Genomic DNA, 24,466 nt, shown 5'->3' with positions numbered 1-24,466 from the left:
GAGTTCTAATCAATTCTATTAGAGTCGAAATTTCCGCTAACCTGTGTATTTTGAGACAGTATGTCGTTGATGGGGATCCTATCCAAAGTATGAATATATAGTAACCTAGTTCCATTACCCATTACACCATAATAACACATGGTAGTTCGCAAATCCATAATAACGAACTATTAGATTATCCATTCAACCAGTTTTACCAAAACCAAAACAATCCACAATCAATAGAAGCCCAAAATACAGAAAATTCTAGCACCACAAAGATCTGGATTCCGGTATTTCGGTGCCAGTGGCAATTTTGTTAGAGTTCATAATATCATTGCAAGGTAAAGGGTATTACTTGAAAGAATGAAAGTAGAAACTGTTTAAGCTTTTCACTTGTTACAAAGTTAAGTTTTAGATGATTACTGATTAGGCTGATATTTCAGGTTGCAATAGTAGTTGGTGGGGGTAACATCTTCCGTGGATCATCTTGGGCTGGATGCAGTGGCCTGGACCGGTCATCTGCTGATTATATTGGGTAGTTACCTTACTCTCTCTTAATTAAGCCTTTGGTGTTCCATCAAAACTCTGTTGTTATAAATTTATTCCATGGGATCAATTTCGCAGTTCCAATGTGATACTTGTTCACTTGAAATTCTGATATGTTACGTTCTTATGAATCTCTAAAATGTTATTGGAGATATATTTTTTAACTGTTAATTTTTAAGTTTTTAGCTATTTTATACGTTTTACTTATGTAGAACCGGGTTAATCGGTTCAACCAGTGACCCACCGATTGAACCAATGACCCAGTAACTTGACCGGTTCGATCACCGGTTCAGTTCTGACAACTATGCCCACAAGAACCGCGTTGTGTGATGGAATTAGAGAACAGAGACCGAAGTGGATTGATTTTATTTTGAGGGGTCGCGTTGTCATTCTTGAAAATGGATAGGGATCGAGTTGGTAATTCACTCTACAAATATACATAAAATAATAAAATTTGAATTAAATAAGACGAAAAAAAATCATTTACAACAAAGTTAAGATAAAATTAATAGAAAATATTCTTGTCTTTCTCAATTTTATATTCAACTTTTTTAACCCATTTCCGATTTTATTATTCTTTCAACTTTTTATTTCTCGAAGCATTCTCTATACTAATCATCATTGTCATCGGTCACAGTATTGTTCTCTTCTCTTCCTCTTTCTCTTTTTCTTCTCTTTACTCTTTTTCTTTATCTAACCAGAATTAATTACAGTCTAAAATTTTAAAAAGTAACTAATGAATCTCTACTATAGAATGAAATTCCTTTTTTATCTTTCTTTTTTTGATAGTTTTAAAATTTTGCATTCGCACACTGGATTAAAAGGTTTGACAACGCTCTTGTAAAAAAAATTGATTTTTCCTCCCTAAAATCAAAACTCCAAAAAAAAGAGAGAAAAAATTAAAGCACTAAATTTCACATATCGAGATAGTGAAACTCTCAAAATTAATCACGCACTAATGATACTCAAGCTACAGATTTTACTTATGAAAATTGTAAAATAGAATATTTAATTCATTCAATCTACTAAAAATAAAAACATTACAATTTAGATATACAAGGGAAAAAACAAAAATCACCCTAACATAGCACTAGGAAATCCCGGATTAATTTCATGTAAAAAATAAAAGAAGAATAACGCAATACAACCTAACATTTTCGTACTTGCTTTGCCGCCCTGATCCCTCCTTATTCCTTAAGCAGCTTAAGCACTAAGAATTTGAATTATCACAAAATTTCATGGAATTCCACGCCAGCCTTCCTCTCAGTCAATCCCGTGTTCCTTCCGTGTCCCCAGTCAGAGAGCACACGCGTCAACCTCTTATTCCTTTTCTTCATTTCGTCGTAACTTCCCAATCTTCTTCCTTAACTATACACACACACACACTAACTGAAGTCTCTCCTTGAAGGAAGATGGATCTGCAAGCGTTGCCGGAAGGATGCATAGCCAACATACTGTCTCTAACCACTCCTCTTGATGCCGGCAGGCTCTCCTTGATTTCCAGAACCTTCTGTTCTGCCGCCCAATCTGATTTTGTCTGGGAACGTTTCTTACCCTCTGATTTGGAATCCATCATTTCTGATTCTCGTGAATTTTCTTCTTTGATTGCCGCCTATCCTTCTAAGAAGGCCCTCTACCTTCATCTCTCCGACCATCCTCTTCTCATTGACCACGGTCGCAAGGTACTTAATCATCTTCTATTCTTTCCAATCAATGGAATTGTAGTGTTAGAATGATAATAGTCTGTACTAATCGATTTGAAAAGGTGAAAGTGACAGTTTTTTAAAAATGGATGAGTGTATTAACACTCGTGATATCTTTCTTGAGTTTCCTAAAACTGTAAACCCTAAACAATATTCATTATTTTCCCAATTTATAAGATTAATTCGTTACTAAAATGCAGAGCTTTCAATTGGACAAACGGACTGGGAAGAAGTGTTACATGATTGCTGCAAGAGACCTTACCATTATTTGGGGTTCCACTCCTCAGTACTGGGACTGGATAACCCTGCCTGAATCCAGGTTAGCTGGGTCTTTTCTTTTGACAAGAATTAGAGTTAATTTGATAAAGCTTTTACTTGTTCATAAAAGCTAGTCTGTTAAAACTTAAAAGTGGTAGGATCTGTGTTTTTAGTGAATTAAATTAAAAAATGAAGTTTGATAAAATATTTTTTAAAATTAAAAAATACTATAATAGATATTAATGTAAGAATTAAATTTAAATATTAATTAATATATGATATTATATTAAATTTTTTAATTTTGATAAATATAAGTTAATTTTAAAATTTTTTTTTTAGATTTTCAAAAGCATTCTATTCTTTAAAAACTGCAAGTACAAAGACATTAGCTTTTTGATTTACTAAAATGAGATGCTTGTACAAGCACTTTTTTAAAAAGTTTTACCAAACCATGTATCTAATGCAAGAATTGTGTCCCATATATTAGCTTAACAATTTTTAAGATGTTGACTCTCTTTGTTAGTTATTGAAGATGTATTTATTTTTTATTATGGATCATATAACCCTAAACCCTATTATGTTGGAAAGACATCATTATGTTATTAAGAGATGTCGGATATAATAATCTCTTCGTTGTTATATAATATATCAAGGATGTGTTCTCTCTACCTATATGAGAAGTACTTCCACCCATCATTTGTGATATTATGCTTAGGACTGCAAAAGAAGAAAAGAAAAAAAAAAATCATTTTTCATAGTCTGTTTGCTTTGGATTGCTCTCCGTTCAAAATGAAGAACAATACTCATTCTCTATTATAAACTATGTGAAAAATATTAGGTTGTAGATCCGGGTGCTTGTGACAGTATTTTCATGTATAATTAGTTTACTACTTAAATCTAAAGCAAGTAAGATAAATATAGTATTGTGCATGTCCCTTTCATAATCCCTCATAGCTAAATGATTTGGAAAATAATTTTTATTCTACTACTTATTGCGGATGTTTTGTCATTCTTATGTTCCTTGCTTGTTAAACTATTGAACAGGTTTAGAGAAGTTGCTAAACTTCTTGCTGTGTGTTGGTTCGAGATTCGTAGGAACATCAGCACCATTATATTGTCCCCAGGCACACAATATGCAGCTTTTCTTGTGTACAAGATGATCGATGCTCATGGATTTCACTTAGAGCCCGCCGAGTTAACAGTAGGCATAGTCGGAGGGATAAGTTCTACCAAAAGTGTTTGTTTGGACCCAAACATAGAAGAGAGGCGTTTGGGCCCCAATTTCCAAGGATTGGAACGACCGAAGGAGAGAAGCGATGGGTGGTTGGAGATTGAGATGGGAGACTTCTTCAACTTAGGATTAGAAGATGAAGTTGAGATGAGAGTTATAGAGATAGACAGCAAATGGTGGAAGCATGGTTTCTTTCTTCAAGGGATAGAAGTTAGGCCTAAAATCGTATGATGTTGTGGGCGCGTCTGTGGTTTATATTTTGCTTGAGAGAGAAGGTAGCAAGCATGTTGTTAAATGTTAAGTAATTGCAAAATCAGGGGAGGAAATTGGAAATGGGAAGACGTTTCACCGAAAGAAAATCTGTTGTAGACTAATATAAAAAGAAAAAAAAAAGGAAGTAGGGGGGAATAATGTTTTTTCCAAACAACATAAACAATTGGTTAAAAAAGAAAAGTTAATTTTAATTTTAAAAATTAAATTTTAAATTAATTAGGTATTTGAATTTTTTTTATTTCAAATGACGTCACCTTTCTTCTCTCTATGCTACCGTTGTTGTTGATTTATTTTTTGTAGTTGCTGTCTCGTTTGTTTTTTATTAATTAAATCAGATATTTATTTTATTATATATGTCAATGGTTTTTTTCATTCTAAAGTGGATGTTTATATAGATACATCATTGGTATTTTATTTGATTTGTTTGATTCTGTATGTACATGTTCGGCAGGATATTCATTTTTTTTACTATGTATGGATGGGTTTTTTCATTAAAATGTGGATGTTTATTTGGGTCATATTATTTGGATAAATGAAGCAAAATGGCATGCGATGAAAGTGACAAAGACACGACGCAACGACGGAATTAAATCGCTCGCTCCGCGACGGTGCGACATCTCGAAGGAGAGAAGAAGGCGCGCAGTGGCAACGTCGAGACCGAGGGTGCGCCGCAGGGAAAAAGAAGGTGCAGCGACGGTGTCGGTTGCAACGAGTACAGGGGTGGCGCGACGCATGGGAGAAGAAGCCACAGCGGTTGCTTCTTCAAACAGTAGTGGCGCATGAGAAAAAGGTGGAAAGTGAGAAGTTAAGATTGTGATGGATAAATGTGGTGGATTGTTTTTTGTTTTAGTGGATCTCGAGTACAACCTATTGTTCACGTTGTTTTTACTCCCATCCTACATTGTCTACCTACTAGAACTCATAAAATTTAAAAGTTTGTTTGAAATATTAAGAATTAGAATTCACTCGAGAGTTAAATTCTTTTTCTTGTTTTGGAACAATTAAAAATAAATTATTTAAATTTCCTTAAGAATTCTAATTTTTATTTTTCTTTCATTTGTATATCAAACAGAAAAAGGTCTAGTCACCAAAAAAAAAAACCAAAAAAGGGTCGGATTGCTAAAACAATTCTCTTATTCTTCAAACTTAATATGTTAAATGTCAAAAAAAATTCTTATTTATAATTAATAAAAATATCTTTGACATATCTTTATCAATTTTGGGCCTCTGATCTTATTTCTCATAAAAAAAAATAATTAAAAAAATAATTTGTCAATGATAAAATTATAAAAATTATTCTAAATTAAAGAACTGAATTTCATTCTATTAATATACGAAGACAGTTTAAATTATGAAATTAAATTTTAAATAAAAATAATTTTTTTCTTAAATAAATTAAAATTTTTTTCTCGTATCAAATAGTTTCTAGAATTGTTCTTTTTTTTTGTCTTAGTCAGCACACACTCACTCAAGACACTACTATAGATTCTATACTTCTATATTCCTTAATCCAGGATATGAATCCGGTGCAGTTTTCTTAGAGGTCAACAAATCCTCCATTACGTCATTGCTTCAGCTGCAAGGATATTTTTTCTCAGAGTAGTTTCTGCACGCCATGAAGTACGAAAGATAGTGTTTCTAATTCTTGTGACTGGATCACAATTTTGCTTGCCAGGATTTCAGTTCAGATTATATAAAAAAAAAAAAATCAGAGACAAGGTCAGCAATGAATGGGAAGAATGAAGTGTGTTAATAACATGGTGGCTACATATGATAGAAGGGAATTCTCTTGATACAAATCCAGCCGACCTAAAAATTACAAACTAAGTATCGATGAAACAACGAAGCACAAAAGAAATAAATTGTTGGAGATATATCTATAACTGAAATTAATTAATTAATATAGCTATTAGCTACAGAAAAAAAATGCAAATTTGAAATTATACCTCAAATTTGGGGACGCTTTTGGAGCACTGTAGCAGGTGCTATTTGCAAGAAGCAACCTGGACAATAAACTTGAACAAAATAAATTGGTAGGAAATTAAAAGAAACAGAAGAATCAGAAAGATGAGATGCGGGACAAAAATTAGAGGAAGAAGAACAAAGAAGGAAAAGATAAATTACATATCTAGTATCCTACAAATACAATATTGATGTTGTCTCTTGAGCAGAGATAATCTTCTTGTGACTTAAAATGAAATTTTTAAACATTGTCAACATTTGGACCAAACAAGACTTCTTAAGGGCTTTGTGCCTTTGTCACAATGTAGATGGTATACTGAATAATTATGGCACAAGTATATTTAGCTGAGAGGTCAATATATACCACATCATTCCAACGAGGATCACACCATGAATGATGGGGATAGTGCAGACGGGTGCATTAATGCTAAATATAAACTATGAAATTTAAACTACAATGCATGATGGAATGGTAAATTCTAATCTAAGTCAATTAACAATATATAAGCATACATCATTGCCAAAAAAGTTAAGACAAATTGGAGATAATATATGTATAACAATTATCCCAAAAGAATGGTATCTCAGACCCAACCCTCACACCGGATAATGATTTTATGGGTTTTATATCTCTAGATAATGGGACATTACCGAACAATATATCCTGCAGCTGAAAACTATTAACTATACTGTGTCACTTTCTTCCATAAATTCTAACCCCATGTAAAACAGATCAAATTTTCTAGGAACATACTAGAACTATTAAAATTCACACTATTTTTTGTCTATAAGATTTCAAGCTTTGCAAAATTAATTATGAATTTTAGGAGTTGATTGTCCTTATTTATATATATTACTAATTTTATAATTAAAATACATTATATATTATTTTTTTTTGTTAAAATTAAAATCAAAATTTTTTCTTTAAAATTAAAGAATTTTTTTTCTTTTTTCTATTTCTCTTATATTTTATCTCTTTCATATATCATTTTAATTAATAACTAATTACAAATTTAATAATCAAAGTATATAATATTCTCTACTTACAATTAAAATTAAAATATAGCTATATTATATTACTAATTTAATAACCAAATGTATCACATGACATTCTCATTAGAATTGAGATAAAATATTTTTCTCCAAAATTAATAATTTTTTTTTCTCCTTCCTATTACCTACCTCTTTTCCCTACTTTCTTTATTTCTCTCTATCCTTCCCACTTTACATATGATATAACTTATAATTTATAGAAGTAAATATCAAATCGGTACTCAAAAGATTTTGACATTGATAAAATGGTACCTGACTTTTGTTATTGACAAAATAGTTCCTAAAAGATTTTAAAATTTGACAAAATTATCCAACCGTGAAAGGATGATGTAGCACCCTAAGTTTTCATATCGACACGCTGTTTTTCGAAAAAAAAATTTCAGTAATTAGTTTTATTTTGACGAGCCGGTTCCAGATTTCGAAAATAAAATAAATAATAATGTAATATTATTATTATTATGTTAATATTTTATTTTACATGCTATAATTAAAATAGAGTTTAGATATTATTATTAGGTGAATTATATAGTAAAAATGTAAGTTTAAAGATCTTTCTTTATATGAGATGAAAGAGAAATTATAAAAAGTAGGTCCCACACTTTGAATAGCATTAAAATAATCAAAAATAACTATAAAAGGAATTTATTTTCTCTCTCTATACCACCTCAATCTGTATAGTAGAGTGTCCCTTATTATTATTATTATTATTATTATTATTATTATTATTATTATTATTATTATTATTATTATTATTATTATTATTATTATTATTATTATTATCAGGTTCGATATCCACCGATATAAGTAAATATCGGTATTCTTTGATGAAGTTAGAGTTACTAATGTTTCATCATATATTTTATTTCTTTTAATCATTATATTACTAATGTTATTTATATTAATAACCCATATATATTTATCCTCGTATGTATTATTACTTGTGTTTTAATACATCTAATCTTTGTAATTATCCGTTTAAGATATTTATTACTTAAACCGCTGACTCATTAGTTTTATAACTTGACACCTACTCCACCCTTGATACCTAATCACCCTTTTCAGCACTTGATAAACACTTCCCACTTCGACCCTGATGCACCATATGAGTTTCCGCTATCATGGCTTCACCCGTACGCAGCTCATCCTCCTTTTTCAGACGGACTTGGACACCCTCATTGAGCATAGCCAGAGAATCAGGTAGTCCCTCATTCTGTCCAAGTTGAGGAGGATGTTCTCGCACCTCAGATGGGGACCTTCCTTCCGAACCAATTGCAACACTTTTGTCGGGGGCGAAGTCAGAAGATCAGTTGGATCCTTCAGTAGAGAGACTAGAACAGATGCCAGCAGACGGACCTTGTTTGCTAGTAGACTTGTACACGTAGATTAGTGCAGTGACAGCGTCACAGCGATACCTGAGATTCTTGTGAGATCATAGAGATATTTGATGACGACGATGAGGACCCTGAGAAGTAGGGACGAAGCTACGTATAAAACAGGGGAGGCAGTGGTCCCTCCCAAAAGAAAAAAATTTGTTTACAAATATAATAAAAAATAAAAGAATGCCTCCCCCCTCCCCCCAAATAATGTCTTGTCTCCCCCTCTTTTAAAAAATGTATGGTCGTCTCTAATTCTCATTGCAGCAAAGAATAATTGAAAAGTTGTGTGTTATTTAGCCTATGCACTATATGCTTAGTTAAAAAAAAATCTTAATTTATATTAGAAATAAAGAATTTGAAAGGTCAGCTACAACAAGCCAACAAATTACTTCTTCCATTCTTTTCTCTTTTTTTCAATTAGAAAATAAAACATCATTCCATATTTTCATTATTATTACAACTTAAAAAATAATAAGTAGTCTTTAGTCTTCCATTATTATTTTTCATTCTTCTTTTTTTTAAGTTATTTTTTTTATTTGTTATTTTTTTGAATAATTTATATATTTATTTATTTATCTAGTTTATAATCTTATAATAATAATTTAGGTTTTAATAAAAAAATTGAAAATGATGATCATGTAATTATAATGCTAACCTTGTATTATTTTTAATTTTTTCTCATTATTAATTGTTTGTGACATTGATATTATTGATTTACAAAAAATAAAATAAATTGAGTTTAGTTAAGTTGCATAAAGTTTATCTTATTATGTATGTAAATTCTCAATAATAGATGACTTTGAATCAAGAAAAAAACGTCGAGTTCAATTGTCTATGTAAATTACAAATTTTAATTTATTTCAGCTCTAATAATATTATTATTAATTTTTTCATTGCATAAGTTATGGTTGTGATTTAAATCATTTACATGAAGCATAATACATTTTTTTAATAATTTTGCAGAAAACGGCTAAAAAAAATTGAATAGTATTTGAAGATTCTAAAAGAAAGTATGTAACAACCTATATTTACAATATTTAAAATTAGTTTTGAGATATTTGTGTTTAATTATTTTAATATACGATATAAAAAGTTAATTCTAAGTCTAAATTGTTATTTTTAATTAAAATAAAAAACTAAAAAAAATATTGCCCCCTACTAAATATTGTCTAGCTTCACTCCTGCTGAGAAGTATACGGAGGTGGTGAAAATTTCGTCTTCTGATAGCGATGCCTGACTGTAGACAGTTTGGGATACGATGGCTCGTTTTGACGGTATTTCAGCTTAGTACTAGGGGTGGCAAACGGGCCTAAACACACCGGGTCGGCCCGCGTAACCCGCCAAAATAGGCGGGCTGGGCTGAAAAATTGGGACCGCCAAATAGCAAAAGCCCGCCTAACTCGCACCGCTTAAACCGCAGGCTTTGGCGGGGCGGGGCGGGCTTCCCCGCCGGGCTTAGTATTTTTTTGGCAAGGGGTATTTTTACAATTTTTTTGCCAAAATCCAACTTCCCCCAACCCAACTTACAAGAGAATGAAGATGAAAATTGAGTATTTTGGATTATGTTTATTTTGTTTTAGAGACAATATTTATAATTATGTTTTGGATTATGTTTATTTTACTTTGGGAACAATATTTATAATTATATTTTAGATGAAAACTTGGTTTATAATTGTGTTTATTAGATATTTATAATTACAAAGACTTTAATGTTTGTGAATATAAAAATTATAATTTATTTATATTTTTACAAATTATAATAGTTAAAAGTAAAAAACAAAAGAGATTTTTTTATACCTTTATATATATTATTTAGGGTAAACTATTATTTTGGTCCCCTACGTTTGGGGTGAATTCTATTTTAGTCCCCAACGTTTAAACTGTTCTATTTAAATCCTAAAAAGATTTGATTTGCATCAATCAAGTCCTTCCGTTAAATGGGTGTCAAATTATTGACGCCGTGTCCGACGTGGCAAAGTTGGCAGTTTGCCTGTAGTTAACAGTTGGAATTGGAAGCAGGGAAAAAAAAAGGAAAATGAAATGCTGCCCAGTCCAATAAGTAAACCCTAATCCCCAAAGTTGAATCAAAATCGTCTGCTGAGAATGAGAATGGCTACCCAGTCGTCCTCCCAAGGTTCGCGTAGCAGCACCAAGAGTCGTGGGAGAAGGAGGACTTGCTTCTGTGGAGAGAGACCGGTATTGCGCACGTCATCTACAGCGGAGAACCCAAGAAGAAGATTCTGGGGCTGCGTCAACTTTCAGGTGAGTCTCATCTTTTCTGTCTCCTGTTTGAAAATAGCATTGGGTGTTAGTGTTTGAAGGATCTGAAGTGTTTGGTGTGTTCGTGCTGGTGTGTTCGTGTTGGTTTGGTTGAGAACAGATAGGAGATGGATGCGATTATTTTGCTTGGGCAGAGCCTGAAGGACAAGATCCACAAATTCAAAGACTGAAGAACAAAGCAAGCTCGTTGAAAGAAGAACTGCAGAAAGCTGAAAGGAAGTTTGCATTGGCACTTGGTGTTGGAATTGTTGGATGGACACTGGCTGGGCTACTGCTATGTGATCGACTCAATTGAGGTTTAGGGGGTTAGCATTTTGTTTATTTTTGTCATTCTGTTGTTGTCCCCTGGTTTGTAGGGAATGTCAATTGTTTAGGGATTGAAAAAATTGACATACAGTTGGGTGATAACAGTAATGTAAAGAGAATGAAATTTTTTTGTGGTTGTGTCTGTAAACCCATTTGCTGTAAAAATTGTAAGGTTTTTGATTGAAATGAATAGCAATGAGTTCCTGTATTGTGACATATATTATTTGGCTCTGTACAAGTTTATTTCAGTTTTATCTACTAATAAAAACAAGGCTTAATTTGCCAATTCACATAACTTTGCTGCTGAAAATTCATGTAATTCATTAGATAATGGAGAAGTCTTAAAGTAGCTTCTCTTAACCATAACAATATCCAAACAAGCCTTAAATATAACCATGAAAAGGTAACAACACAAAAGAGATCAACATGACAGTAGTAGTCTTAAAGTAGGGTGTCTAAAGTATCACAGGGACATTAGTCCTTGGTCATTGACAGATTCATTACAAAACAGATGGAATCACTAAAATCTACTATGTTCTTCATCCCAATGCCTTCCAGGCCCTAGGTGGTGTTTTTGCCATGAACCTCAGGGACCTCCTTGATGGGCTAGTGACTGTTGCTATTGATGGTTGTGGTTGACTGGCACTGCTGCTGCATCTAGCTCTCTTGGATGATGTCTGTGACTCCTGGCTTCCTCCAACTTGTGTACTGCTCTTCCTCTTTGGCTGAAGTCTTGTTGCTAGCTGTGTTGTTGTCTTGGCAGGGATCTTGTTGGGTTTTGGAGTCCTAGTTGTGCCAGCCCCTTTCTTGGCCCCTTTCTTGGCTTGTGCAGTTGCATTCTGCTATAAACAGTAACAACAAATTGGGTTAATGGGATAGTATAAACATTCACATGTAAGGAATTGAAATCAAATTGACAATAACAACTTTACCTTTTTTGCTGCAGCCTCCATCTTACGTTTTCTAGGGCAGGTTCTTTTGTTGTGACCAAGTGCAAAACAATATGAACATTTTTGTTGTTGTCCAGTCCTTGCTAACTTAGACAGTGGTCCATTGTTGCGTGGCTCATCACCAGTCTTGTTCCTCCTCAGTTTTGGGCGCCCTATTGGTTTCCTAAACACTGGTGGCAGCACATCATCATTTTCAGTCCGGGACCAGAGATTTGGTCCATTCAGTGGGTAGATTACATGTTGGTAGCAGTCCACGTAGGTCTGTTTCCTATAACACTTGTTGACATAGTTCTTAACATCTAGACACATTTTCCTAATGCAGCTCATGGCATGCTCACAAGGGTAACCTGTTAGTTGAAATTTTCTACAGGAGCACTCATGTAAGTTTAAGTCCACAACAAACTTGGCTCTATTACCCTGACTGCTAGACACTTCATATTTGTCCCTACCAGCATATATGGCCAGCCACTCCCCACCCTTATCAAACTCCCTTTCAATTTTCTTGTTTATTTTTGGCAATATTTCTCCGGCATATGTTACTATACTTTGCCTGTTATCAGACCACCTATTCATTAGATAAACCCTAATGTCTTCTAGCATGGAAACAATCAGTTTCTCTCTAGCCTCTACAATAACAGAGTTAAAACACTCACACATGTTGTTAACAAGTGTATCCACTCTAGAAAAATAATTAAACCTGGACTTGCTCCAATACTTGGCAGGGATCTCCATGAGATGATTATAAGCTCCTTGATCAACCTGCTGAATCTCCTTCATCCTCCTCTCCCATTCCTGGACATATGTTGCCTTTGCAGCCTTCCACATCATAATCTTTAGCTGAACACCTGGGAACCTTTTTCTGAAGTTGCTATATAAGTGCCTGACACAAAAACGGTGGTCTATGCCAGGCAGCAACTCATCAAAGGTTGGGATCAATCCCTTTGAAGCAGAATTTAAAAACATCACCAGTCAATAACAGCAAGACATGAATTAAAGAAAGAATTAATTACACAAGTTTAGGTTGAGAGTTACCTTTTGTTGGTCGCTCATGAATGTACACCATCTGATCTTATCAACTCCCAAATCATCACACAGATTCAACAAAAACCATCTCCACGAATCTTTCGTCTCTGCTTCAACAACAGCATAGGCAATTGGCAAAATCTGATCATTGGGGTCCCATCCAATTGCTGTTAGCAGTTGACCCCCATATGGAGTCTTGATGAAGCATCCATCAAGGCCAATCATGGGTCTGCACACCATGAAACTCCGTTTACAAGCTTCCAAGCAGATATAGATCCTCTGAAATCGTGGTCTCAGGTCCGTACCAGGAGGTGGTGTCTCTAGCTCAAATTCAGGAGGTCTCTCCACTTGTATCTGAACAGTGGACCCTGGATTAGACCTCAGTAACTCCGCAGCATAGTCATGAATCCTCCTATATTGCTCTCCATAGGTACCATTTATTTCATCCAGGGCTTGCTGCTTCACTCTGGCAGCTTTGGTCATTGTGAGATCCACATTCCACTTGCTATGAGCCTTCTTTATCAAACTTCTCAACTTGATTTTCGGGTTTTCACAGATCTTCTTCATAAAAGCCTTACTTAGCCACTGAGAACTCATTATACCAATCTTGGTGGCCTTAGAGCATGTGTGTTTCTTGTAACAGCTTGTCAGTTGCCATGAATCCTCTCGCTTCATCTTATGGCAGTAAGCAAACCACTTGCAACCTTCTTTGCAAACAGCTTTGCACCGGTGGCTATCACACTTCGAGAACCATATTCCTCTACCACTGTGCACGGCATAGCTCGTTACACATTCCTTAAAAGCATTCCTATCTACGTACATTGTCCCAACCTCCCATTTATACTCCTTCATATTCTTCAATCCCTTATACATCGGGTACCTCCTGAACAAGGGATCCCCTTCATCATCACTTACAGGGACATCCCACAACCCCTCACTGTCATACCCATCATCCTCATCCCTTAATCCAGCAGCCACCACTTGCTCTTTACCCTTATTAACACTGCCACTTTGCTCTCCTTGTTCTCTCTCAGTTGGAACACTCTGTTTCGGCCTTTGAGGATCTTTTGTAGTTGTGACTTCAACATCATACAAACCCCCATCAGCATTCCAATCATCATCGCTGTCATCAAATGCAACATGCAGATCAGTATCTCCAGAGCTATTTTCACTCCATTGTTCATCACTGTCCCCCTCATCATCAATTCCTGGCTGGTAGTCATCATCCTCAGATTCTTCATCACCTGAGAAATCTGACCCCTCTGACCTCTCTTCATCACCATCCTCCAGCACATCATTCTGGGCTTTTGTCACCACATTGGGCTTCTCACCCACCTTGGCCTGAGCAACAGATTGGGCCTTGTGCAACTGGGCCTTGTGCAACACAATTGGACCAGGCCCAATAGTGTCTGCAGTGGGTGCAGCAGCCTCATCACCATCTATCTCTTCAATTTCCTCAATAGTGCAGCCTTTCCTAGTAGTAGCAGCAGCATCTTTGTGAACAACAAAAAGCTCCACCATGTTGTCCCTCATTCCAATTCTAGCCATGTCCATGGCATCCTTGTCTGTGTGAAGCATCCTCAACCCTACATCTGTTTCATCGTTCAGAGACTTATACCACATTGCAGCGATATTCTCTACCACATATCCCTGTTCGAGCACTATCTCCATAGCCTCGAACCTGCTCCACCTATCTTCATCACAGTAGTCCACTATCGAAGTCTCACCCCCCACATAGTGTAAAGGTTCACCATCAAACCCGAACTTCCCCCCATGATGTATCTTGACACTAAAATAGCTCATCTCTCGACCAAACTGTTACACAAACACAATACACTTCATAAAATTCTCACATTGACCAACAACAACAGAAATGCATAAATAAAATCACTAGGGCAAAATAAAGACTTCCAAAACAGAACAAGAAACGAATATGAAACTACAAAACAAAACAATCACACATCAACATACATCATTAAATATAAACCCGCATTAAGATGAAAACCAAATGGGTTCATAAGATTTGACAATGGAATACCTGACACGATCTTCTCCCGGAAAGCAAGGGTTTCAAACTCACTGCTGCTGTGGAGCTTAAACGTAACTGAACGACAATGTCACTTCTCTGGCTGCGAATCGCAATCTTTCAGTGACTAGTGGTAGGGTTTCTGGCTTTTCCTTTGCGTTTCGTGCTTCACAAGAAGAAGAAGAAGTAGAAGAAGAAGAGTCAGGGTAAGCAGCATGCGTTATGTCCAAGGGCGGGAAGGCTTACACGTTTACTAACCACTATCAACTCTTCCTTGCCACGTCGGACACGGCGTCAATAATTTGACACCCATTTAACGGAAGGACTTGATTGATGCAAATCAAATCTTTTTAGGATTTAAATAGAACAGTTTAAACGTTGGGGACTAAAATAGAATTCACCCCAAACGTAGGGGACCAAAATAATAGTTTACCCTATTATTTAATAACTAAAAATAAAAAAAAAAAGAGAATATTTGGCAGGTTGGGATTCTGGGACCGCCTCACTAGGCGGGGCGGGGCGGACCAGCCCACCAAAGGGCGGGCTTCTGGCGGGGCGGGGCGGGACGGGCTTCCCCCCAGTGTTTTGGGTTTAGACTCTCACTTTTGGTTAGACCCACAGAGAAACTAGTATTATGTTAGACTTGTTAGGTTAGTTCAGGCGCTAAACTAGAGCCTTTTTTATGAGCTAGACCTCGGAGTGTCAAGTGTTATATATGTATATATTTTGGATAAAGGGTGTATGAAAGGATGTATTACCTGATTTCTTTTTTATGACATCTCTGTATACATGTACATGATATATATTATTATGACTACCTTGTTTATTCTTGTATTTTATTTTTTGTATTGTTGTTCATGTATGTTGATTTAGTTTTTCATATCTTTTTGTATAAAAAAAAGTTTTTCGAAAAATCGATTACGCGCTAACAAAGTTAAAGACTTACTATTAAATAATAGTTATATCTAGAAAGTAAGTTGGTAACACTCGATTTTCAATATAATCATGATGTATTGAAAATTGGGTCGTTACAGATGACGTCACAGCGAATGAAAAAGGCTGATGTGACCATCAAAAGAGAACTCTGATGATGGCAAAGAGCTCTAGCGGCCTCCATCTTTTTCTTCTTCTTTGTGTTCAATGCTTCTTCTTCTTCAACACGCCGCTGCGTCCCCTTTTGCCATGGCAACAGAAGAAGAAGATCGCCATGGCACGCCACTGCACCTCGCCGCGTTCTTCGTGTTCGTTGCTTCTTCTTCTTCAACACGCAACTGCGTCCCCTTTCACGTCCCCTTCCGCCAGACTATCATGGCACGCTGCTGCGTCCTCTTCCGCCAGGGTAGTACCTCGTCGCGTTCTCGTGTTTGCCGCTTCTTCTTCTTCAACACGTCGTTGCGTTCCTTCCGCGTCCCCTCTGCCATGGTAGCACCTCGCCGCTGCGTCCCCTTCTGCCATGGTAAAGAAGAAGAAGAAGGAGAAAGAGGAGGGCCACATCAGCGTTTTTCGTTCACTGTGACGTCATCTTTTCATGACCGGGTGATTTTGTCAAATTTTAAAACTTTTAAAAGCTATTTTGTCAATAACAAAAGTCAGGTACCATTATGTCAGCGCTAAAATCTTTCGAGTACCGATTTTGTATTCACCTCTAATTTATTTTTTATATTACTAATTCGACAAACCAAAATGTGTCATGAGATATTTTTTAATTATAATTAAAATAAAATTTTTTCTCTAAAATTAACAAACTCCTTCTCTCCTTTTTCCTCATCTTTCTCTCTTTTTTTTCTCTCATTCTCTATCTTTCTCTATCTTTCTGTTCTACAAAAATTAAAATTAATAAAATAATATAATTCAAATAAATTCATAAAATTATAAAAGATACATTAAATTTATAATTAAACATAACTAAAAAATGATCTCGTAATATTATTCACATAAAAAGTTATATTATTGTTATTATTATTATTATATGCATATCTTTTTTGTTTTTTTATTTAGTTTCAAATTTTCATTGTCTATCTTTTTAATTTATATTTTTATTATCTTCCTTCAAATATTTATTACATATAATTTGGAGAGAATACTAATATTGTAATTAATAATTAAAAATCAAATTTCAATTGTTTAAAAAAAATTAATTTTGAATTAATTTTATAACTATTAATATAATTTTTTTATACTAATATCTAATTATATTTTTTATAGAAAAAATATTATTTTTAAATCACAAGTATAAAAATTAATTATTTTAATTTGTACAACAAACTTAACACCTAATCAAATGTAAAAGTATACGCATTAAATTCTTTCAAGTTATAAATAATAAATGTTTAAATTAATTATTAATAAAAAATTAAACTCTTTCATATGAAAATAATAACTAAAAAATTTATTATTTAATTTTTTTATCTACGAAGATTTTGATTTTCTTAATCGAGAAAACTTTTGTCCCTTACAACCTTTTTGTAAAAGTAATTTAATTCTATAAATATTCTGTGATATAATCTATAATGTTAAAACAAAATCATTATAATTTTAAAAGATTTATATTTTTACAATATTATTGCAGACAAAAACACTTGTTTATATCTAATTTTGCAGAGGTTGAAATACACTCAATTTTGGTTTCATACTACTAGACACACCCATCCTCCATTCCTCCTCTCAAATTTGGTCCCACTTAAAAAATGTGTCTTGTGTCAAGAAATTGTCCTCACAAGTAACTGGTTCGTCAGCTACTTCTGCAAAAAGTAGAATTTTCAAGTGTCAAATTTAACAACTCATAACATTATTTTATATAAGATGTTTGGGTAAGGATGTATACGGATCGGATTGGATTGGATTAGATATCAAATATATCCGTATAATTGAACCTTCTTTTTTTAATCATATTTTTATGTAAAAAATTTAATAAAAATATTTTTTTTACATTTTCAAACTTATTTATTCCTAAAATACTTTTAATCAAACTTTTTCTAAATAACAAAAATAAAATAATACAATATATGAATAATAATTACTAACTAAAATATACAAACAATTAAATATAATACCAAACATATATATATTTATTAATTTTTTAATTATTATTGTGCGGATCTGCGGATCGGATACGTGGATGTAGAGCAGATATCTGCGATCCGATCAATCTACGGATCGGATCATATCCACAATTTTCGAATCGGATGCGGATATTTACTGCGAATTTGCGGATACGATCCGATCAATGAACACCCCTATATTTGGGGCACCAAATTGAGGTTTCAAAGCAACATCAAAGAACCTACATCATCACTAAAGCAAACCCTAATTAATTTATCAAAAACAATCAATTTCAGTCATAATCATCTTTTACTTCATCAAATCCCCCTAATCCAAGTTCTAATCAAATAATCACCTTTATCATCAGTATTAAAACAGAAAGTCCAGCAAACATGCAACCAAAATCAGTCCATATAATTCACATGCAATGGCGTATATCATCATCTATCAAGCCTACAACCACATGCATTCATCTATAAGCAAGAAATCAAGAAAAGCCTACTCTTTTGGAGATCAAAGGGTGATGAAATGGTGGATGAAGCAGCGGCAACAGCCAGTATTATGTTTATAGAGTAAAATCTTCAGGAATAAAAATGAGAGTAAAATCTTAAATTAGTCTGAATACTTGTCTTGAGTGATCATTTTAATCTTTAATATTTGATTATTAGTCCTAAACTTACCATGAATTGATCAATTTTTTTGTTTAAAAATAAATTTGAGTGGTTTTACGTGAAAACTGAATATTCCTTTTTGTAAATTTAAAGACTAATTTGCTTCACAATTTGGGAATTTACAGAACTAACAAACCAATAAACAAAAATAAAAAACAGAAAAGAACACTAGAGAAAATTTTGGGGACGAATTTAGACTTAGTTATGATTGAATTATTAGTTAGTTATTATTTGCTATGGTCAATCAGAAACTCAAATCCTTGGCGATAAGATCATGCACATGTTGACTCCAAACTCCAAGCCATATTACCCAGAAAATAACTGCCTACTTTTTCAAGCATCTATCTATAATCTGGAAGTAGTACGACAAAAAAAGGGAGGCATCTCAAATATGGCCTTAAAGATTATATTCACAAGACACATTTCAGGGTTGGTTCTATAGGTGTTGTAATTATATCTATATGTATATTGCAACTGGCAAATTTGAAAACTCCTATATGGTTCAAAATACTACTCAAAATATCCCTGTTATGGGGAGGTTACAAATGAACCTCCAACCTATTCAAACCAAATTCAAAGATCTACACAGGATATTCACTGGTTCATAACAATCAACAGTGAACAGAACAGTCGAGCTCAGTCTAATCAGGATTCAAAAATCCGAACCGACTGCCGGATCTCCTGTCGACAAACAGGACACTTGGGTGCCACTTCGCGTTCCACCGATATGGCACATCCTTGGCAACACACAAGGTGCCCACAGGGGACGAAAACAGAGCGCCTTCTCCTCATCAGGCATATGACACACAACTGTCCATCTGCAATATCTTCATTCTGCTCATCCACTTGAGGATCAACTTCATCAATAACCGCTTGCCTTTGTTGCTGGCGCTGCCGCTGTTCTTTCCATTGCATCCACTTATTCCAGTTTCTGAAAACAAAAGCAAAACTCAACTGAGTTGAAAGTTAAAACCAACTCTACCCACCCTATCATAAGTAATTTTATTCCAAACTATTTCTACACTCTTTTATTATGATAGAGAGGAAATAATAGTATCTCAAATTAATAAAAAGATTTCTCTATTTCACAAGTAAGAACTGGTATCATGTAAACGATGGAAATAAAGAAATCTATGTGGGAAATTAAATCCAAGACAAGTTTTAGTAAAATTCAGTCCAGTATGGTGTAGTATTCGGATCAAGCAGGTAATAAACTAATAAAGGGATACAACAGCAAATAGAATAGCCTGAGCACAAAGGAAATTCTCCATCAAATCTCCGGGAAGAGACTTACCTGCTATCCTAACCCGCCACTGTATATGTACCTAACAACTAGCAAATCTCTAGAATATTTTCTTTCTCGCCCTTGTGAGAATAACCTTACAGAATCTAGGGTCTCTAACGGCACATAACAAAGATGGCATCAGTAGGACCATTTTCAAGAAACTAAGCTAGGAAATATTGTCTTCACTGCTTCATAAATCGCAATGAATGTATATTGTTTATTCGCGTTGCACATAAATCACAGTGGATGATATCTTTTTAGTAAATCAACCATAAATTGCAGCAGGCTAGTGCGATTTATGAACAGTTTCAGTTTTAAATAAAAAGAAAGTACCCAGTGCAATTTACTACCAATTAATAAAAAAGATACACCCCGAATGTGTATATTTTTAAACTGCAATACCCCACTGTGATTTACACTACCCAAAAATAAGACATATGCGTAAATATTGGATCAGGAAAATTGCTTTATTAGTTAATTTTTTGTTTATTTAGGTAAAAAACTTACATATATAGTGGAGATTCGTTGACACTAGATGTAAGTCATGTCATACTTATGCAATTGAATAACTTTTTTATAGATTTTGAATTTCATCAATCCATCAATGATGCAAGTGATATATGACTTACACCTGGTGTCAACAGATCCCAACCCATATCTATAATGCTCATCAAATCATGTTAGATAATAATAAGTTAATAACAGAGCCTTATGCCCCTTATCCCACTAGATGGGTCAACTAAGTGGATAAAATCTTGTCCTGTATCATGTCTATAGTAAGCTCGTTCAAGTAGATAATAGTTGTAAGAAATGTACAGATAAAACAAATCAACATACCTAGCGACTGAATAGCCAAGAATCCCAATTGATACTGAACCAAGAACAATTCCACCCCAAAACAGTACTTTCGTTTTGAAGGAAAGATCTACAATCATCTGATCTTTGCTCAACTCCGACCTAAAAAAGGCATCCCAATTGCCATAAGCAGCAATGCAGCATTTCCACAAGGTTGAATAATTTCATATATGTTGAGCTATGTAGATACTTATTGATGGATCTCAAATCACTTTTATGATCACCAATGTATGGTGACCAAATAATGGGGGGACATAACTATTTTGAGATTTTTCCATAGTATGGAGCTCCATCAGATTAAAAAAAGTGGTATGAATTTTTACTACCTTCAAATGAAACAATCCCCGCTAAAACCAAATTTATGACAATGCAGAGTATTCCATGATGAACAGTCTAATAGTTCTTTTAAAGGAAAAGAAACTTACAAAAAATATGGTAGGTCTTTACATGACTTAATTTCGGGAATTCCATTTCTTACACTGCAAAGGCCAACCGCTGTGATATCCTTCCCCACAGGAAGAATTTTCTCTTCCTCTAGTAGTCCAACCTTCAGAAATGAAACATTATATGTTAAACTTTCTGCAAATGTGGCATACCAAGAATCAAGATCAACGGTTTCAAAAGAGACTTTTGGAAGGGAGGTCCAAAACAGACGAACTCAAGAATTTAATAGCATAAGTATTGATCATAACTCCCAACTCTAAGCAATCAATGATAGAAGCGGAGAATATTTACTCACTGGATACTCATGCCCAAAAAGCGCTTGCAGGAATGTATAAGGAGAAGCATTTATGGGTTGTAATTTATGATAAACTGTTGTCAGAGGTAAGGGATGTCTTGATCCATCTAAGTTGACAACAACATATTCAGTACTTGGCTGCCGTCCAACATCAACCAGAACAAAAGGCACCTAAAAAAGATAAATAGGATCTCTTAAATAAATGAAGATAAAAATGATGAACAAATAGAAACTAAATGCCACTCTGTAATCTGCTCAGATAACCATAACAAACAAGACATCTCAAGCAGAGCTAAAAAAATAAAAAAAGCAGATGGAAGGAGTTAGGAATCAACAAAGGCAGTCCAATACATTAAGAGCCTATTAGATTGACTTCTTATTAGAAACAAAAGAATTTTTTTATATATAATAAGTACTTTTACAGTTTCTTATGTATGTTAGGGTGAAACTAACAAAGGTAAAAAAAAATTAAACATTACATGTTTTATTACTCACAAGAAATAACCATGTTTGGTACAAATTTTGTAAGAATATTGCATGAGCTTTCCGAATTCCAATTGAAATATTATCATTACCATGAGTTTACAATCACAAGAATGTGAACAATATTACCATGTCCTGCAAAGTGCTACCAAAATATAAGTAAAGCATAGCTTTCCAATTTCTCAACATGTTTCATAGGAAAAGTTCAAAGATCACGAGATTTACACAGGATATGGGCCAAACATTTAATTATATCCCATAGAATATTTGAAAACCCATCATTAAAGGAGGACGAACTGTGTTCCAACCAAATACTCTACATCATGGCATATACTGCACGTTACCATATTAAATTCAAATACCTTAATGAGAAAGTTAAAATCTCAATCTGTTACACTTGTAACAAATTACCTTTCTTAGGAATTTGGACTCTGGTTGTCTCCAAGACCTTGCAAAAATAGCTCGAAGATCTGAAGTCCATCCAAATAAGCCCTTCCACTCATTGTATATACACTTCATGACATCAAGACATTCATATAAGAAAAATACTTGGTTAATGTTGTATATTCTATGTAACCAATAAATTGTATGACATATAAGATAGAACACAAATTCATCGACAAAAAAGAAATATTCGCATTTAATGATGTAATACATGAAAACCATTTTTAAAAATGTCAAATAGATGAATAAATTTAATTTGGAAAAAAAATAGTTATTTAATTCAGTGATCTTAATCACAATACCATTTCCTCACAAACAATCTAATCAGTAATATAAGAGGACACATTACTGGCTAGACCTTATGTCCAAAACATCATTTTCTTTTTGTCAAAACAAAAGGCCAAAAAGTCCAAAACACCATAATAAAGTTATCCTCCAGAAGAAATATATGGGTGTGGGTTGTTACAAGTAACAATGTGGAGATGAGTGCAGCTACAAAATAGAATGACTAGTAGTGTCTTTGGTTTATGGTATGTAATCATGGGTTGGTCAAAAGGAAAACATACATCTTTTCACTTCTGCTCAGTCTCACACAATAATTTGGGACTGAAAACATGCTATCAACAACCATACAGTTTCATTACATTATGCAGAGAAAATTCAATCAACAGGGCTAAGGCAGATCTAATCTAGGTTAAAAAAAGGTGATGCATAAAAAACTATAGGACCAACTGAAAATGATTCCAAAATTCCAACCAAAGTAGAGTTCAAATTTCAAATAATGCTCCGAATCAAAAGAAAATTCATTTGCATTTCAGGGATTTCCAACCTTTTCACACTCTGCCAGGCTATTCATGTCATTAATCCTCACTTTATCTTTATTACTATTATTGCACTACCACATGACACACCTATAAAAACCCTATGGTAAGGAACCCTCTCTTGGCATAGACAATACATTATGCTCTCTTGAGCGTTGGAGTATCATATGTAAGTGCCCACTCCTCATATCAGCCATCTGCCCAGAAAAGTAGCACCACCATGGACCACTGCCGAGACTGCAGACAGGAACACACAACTTCCACATCTCAACTATACAAACCCTAAGCACAAGCTATACTTAAACTAATGTTCCCAAAACTCAAATAATCACTCAACGCTAATCCAAATTTTTTAATTAAACCCTAAAGATATTGAACTTTTTCCTTAAATGAAATTATTCATATATGTCTAATCACAGGCTTATATCTCGGTAAAATAAAAAAAATTACAACCCAAAAAAGAAATTAAAGAAAGAGGGTTACCGTTTGAGTTATTTGAAGGACGACGGCTTTGTCGCCGGACTCACGAGAGACCAAGAGGCTTGGCCTCAAGCTTTTCCAGCTGCCGTCGACGGCGGCCTTGGGCTCAACGGTGCCACGTACAACTACAATTCCGCCATCGTCAGAATTTCCATCGGAGTCCGAGAGGAGCGAGCGGAGGTCGGAGACGGAGACGGAGGGAGCGCGACGGAGCTTGCGGAGGGAGGCGGAGTTGGTGGTGAAATTGCGGATGGAGCGGATGGCGGCGTAGGCCAAGGCGAGGCCCAAAACGGCGCCGTCGAAGGAAAGAACAATCTGGGAGAGGAGAGACGCTAGGACTTGATCATGCGAGGACATTGACGCTGATTGTGATTCATGCTCTCATCTAATCGTCTCTTTTGTGAGCAAGCGTTACTGTATTTCCTATTCGGCTATTCCAATACGTGAATGTTCCAACTGCAAAACTCCGGAACCTGAATGGATTAAGGGAGGAAATGAGAAAGAAGGTCCTGACAAATCAACCCTTCATTGAACTTATCTACTGGTTAATTCCTTAAAACAAAAGTTTTAATATATAAAACGGGACACTTTGTTGAGTTACTATCGAATACGATATTCATCTGTATTTGTTTTATACATGTGTTTATTAGGTCTAATTATATCTTAATAAAAAATAA

General features: G+C 34.4%; 3 protein-coding genes across 5 annotated transcripts; 1 reads left to right on the top strand and 2 right to left on the bottom strand.

Annotated features, from left to right (window-relative positions):
- Positions 1-1,687: 1,687 nt before the first annotated feature.
- On the top strand, positions 1,688-4,954 carry LOC107618395 (F-box protein At2g02240). Of its 3 annotated transcripts, none has more exons than XM_088500590.1 (4): positions 1,688-2,210; positions 2,432-2,550; positions 3,534-3,995; positions 4,532-4,954. In XM_088500590.1, exons 1-3 carry the CDS (start codon positions 1,941-1,943, stop codon positions 3,949-3,951), a joined length of 807 nt encoding a protein of 268 aa, XP_088356716.1. In that variant the 5' UTR covers positions 1,688-1,940; the 3' UTR covers positions 3,952-3,995; positions 4,532-4,954. The 3 variants fall into 3 exon arrangements, with proteins under 3 accessions (XP_088356716.1, XP_088356717.1, XP_016175936.1); XM_088500591.1 differs by having other exon boundaries at positions 4,445-4,954; XM_016320450.3 differs by lacking the exon at positions 4,532-4,954 and having other exon boundaries at positions 3,534-4,216.
- A 6,452-nt stretch (positions 4,955-11,406) lies between these two features.
- Positions 11,407-14,746, bottom strand: LOC110267690 (uncharacterized). The gene is made up of 3 exons (XM_088499984.1): positions 12,953-14,746; positions 11,903-12,859; positions 11,407-11,812 (listed from the first exon to the last, which is right to left on the bottom strand). The coding sequence occupies exons 1-3, from the start codon at positions 14,744-14,746 to the stop codon at positions 11,510-11,512; spliced, it is 3,054 nt and encodes a 1,017-aa protein (XP_088356110.1). The 3' UTR covers positions 11,407-11,509.
- A 4,265-nt stretch (positions 14,747-19,011) lies between these two features.
- SPL2 (E3 Ubiquitin ligase family protein) lies at positions 19,012-24,388 on the bottom strand. Its single transcript, XM_016320830.3, has 6 exons — positions 23,793-24,388; positions 22,456-22,557; positions 21,562-21,732; positions 21,248-21,369; positions 20,805-20,924; positions 19,012-19,613 (listed from the first exon to the last, which is right to left on the bottom strand). The coding sequence occupies exons 1-6, from the start codon at positions 24,144-24,146 to the stop codon at positions 19,328-19,330; spliced, it is 1,155 nt and encodes a 384-aa protein (XP_016176316.1). The 5' UTR covers positions 24,147-24,388; the 3' UTR covers positions 19,012-19,327.
- Between the last annotated feature and the right edge of the window lie 78 nt (positions 24,389-24,466).

This window comes from Arachis ipaensis, chromosome B9, assembly GCF_059453495.1.
Source record: "Arachis ipaensis isolate K30076 ecotype BB chromosome B9, ASM5945349v1, whole genome shotgun sequence".
Classification (NCBI taxonomy): Eukaryota; Viridiplantae; Streptophyta; class Magnoliopsida; order Fabales; family Fabaceae; genus Arachis; species Arachis ipaensis.
The sequence above is the reverse complement of the archived record's forward strand: the minus strand, read 5'-3'. Positions and strand labels throughout refer to the sequence as shown.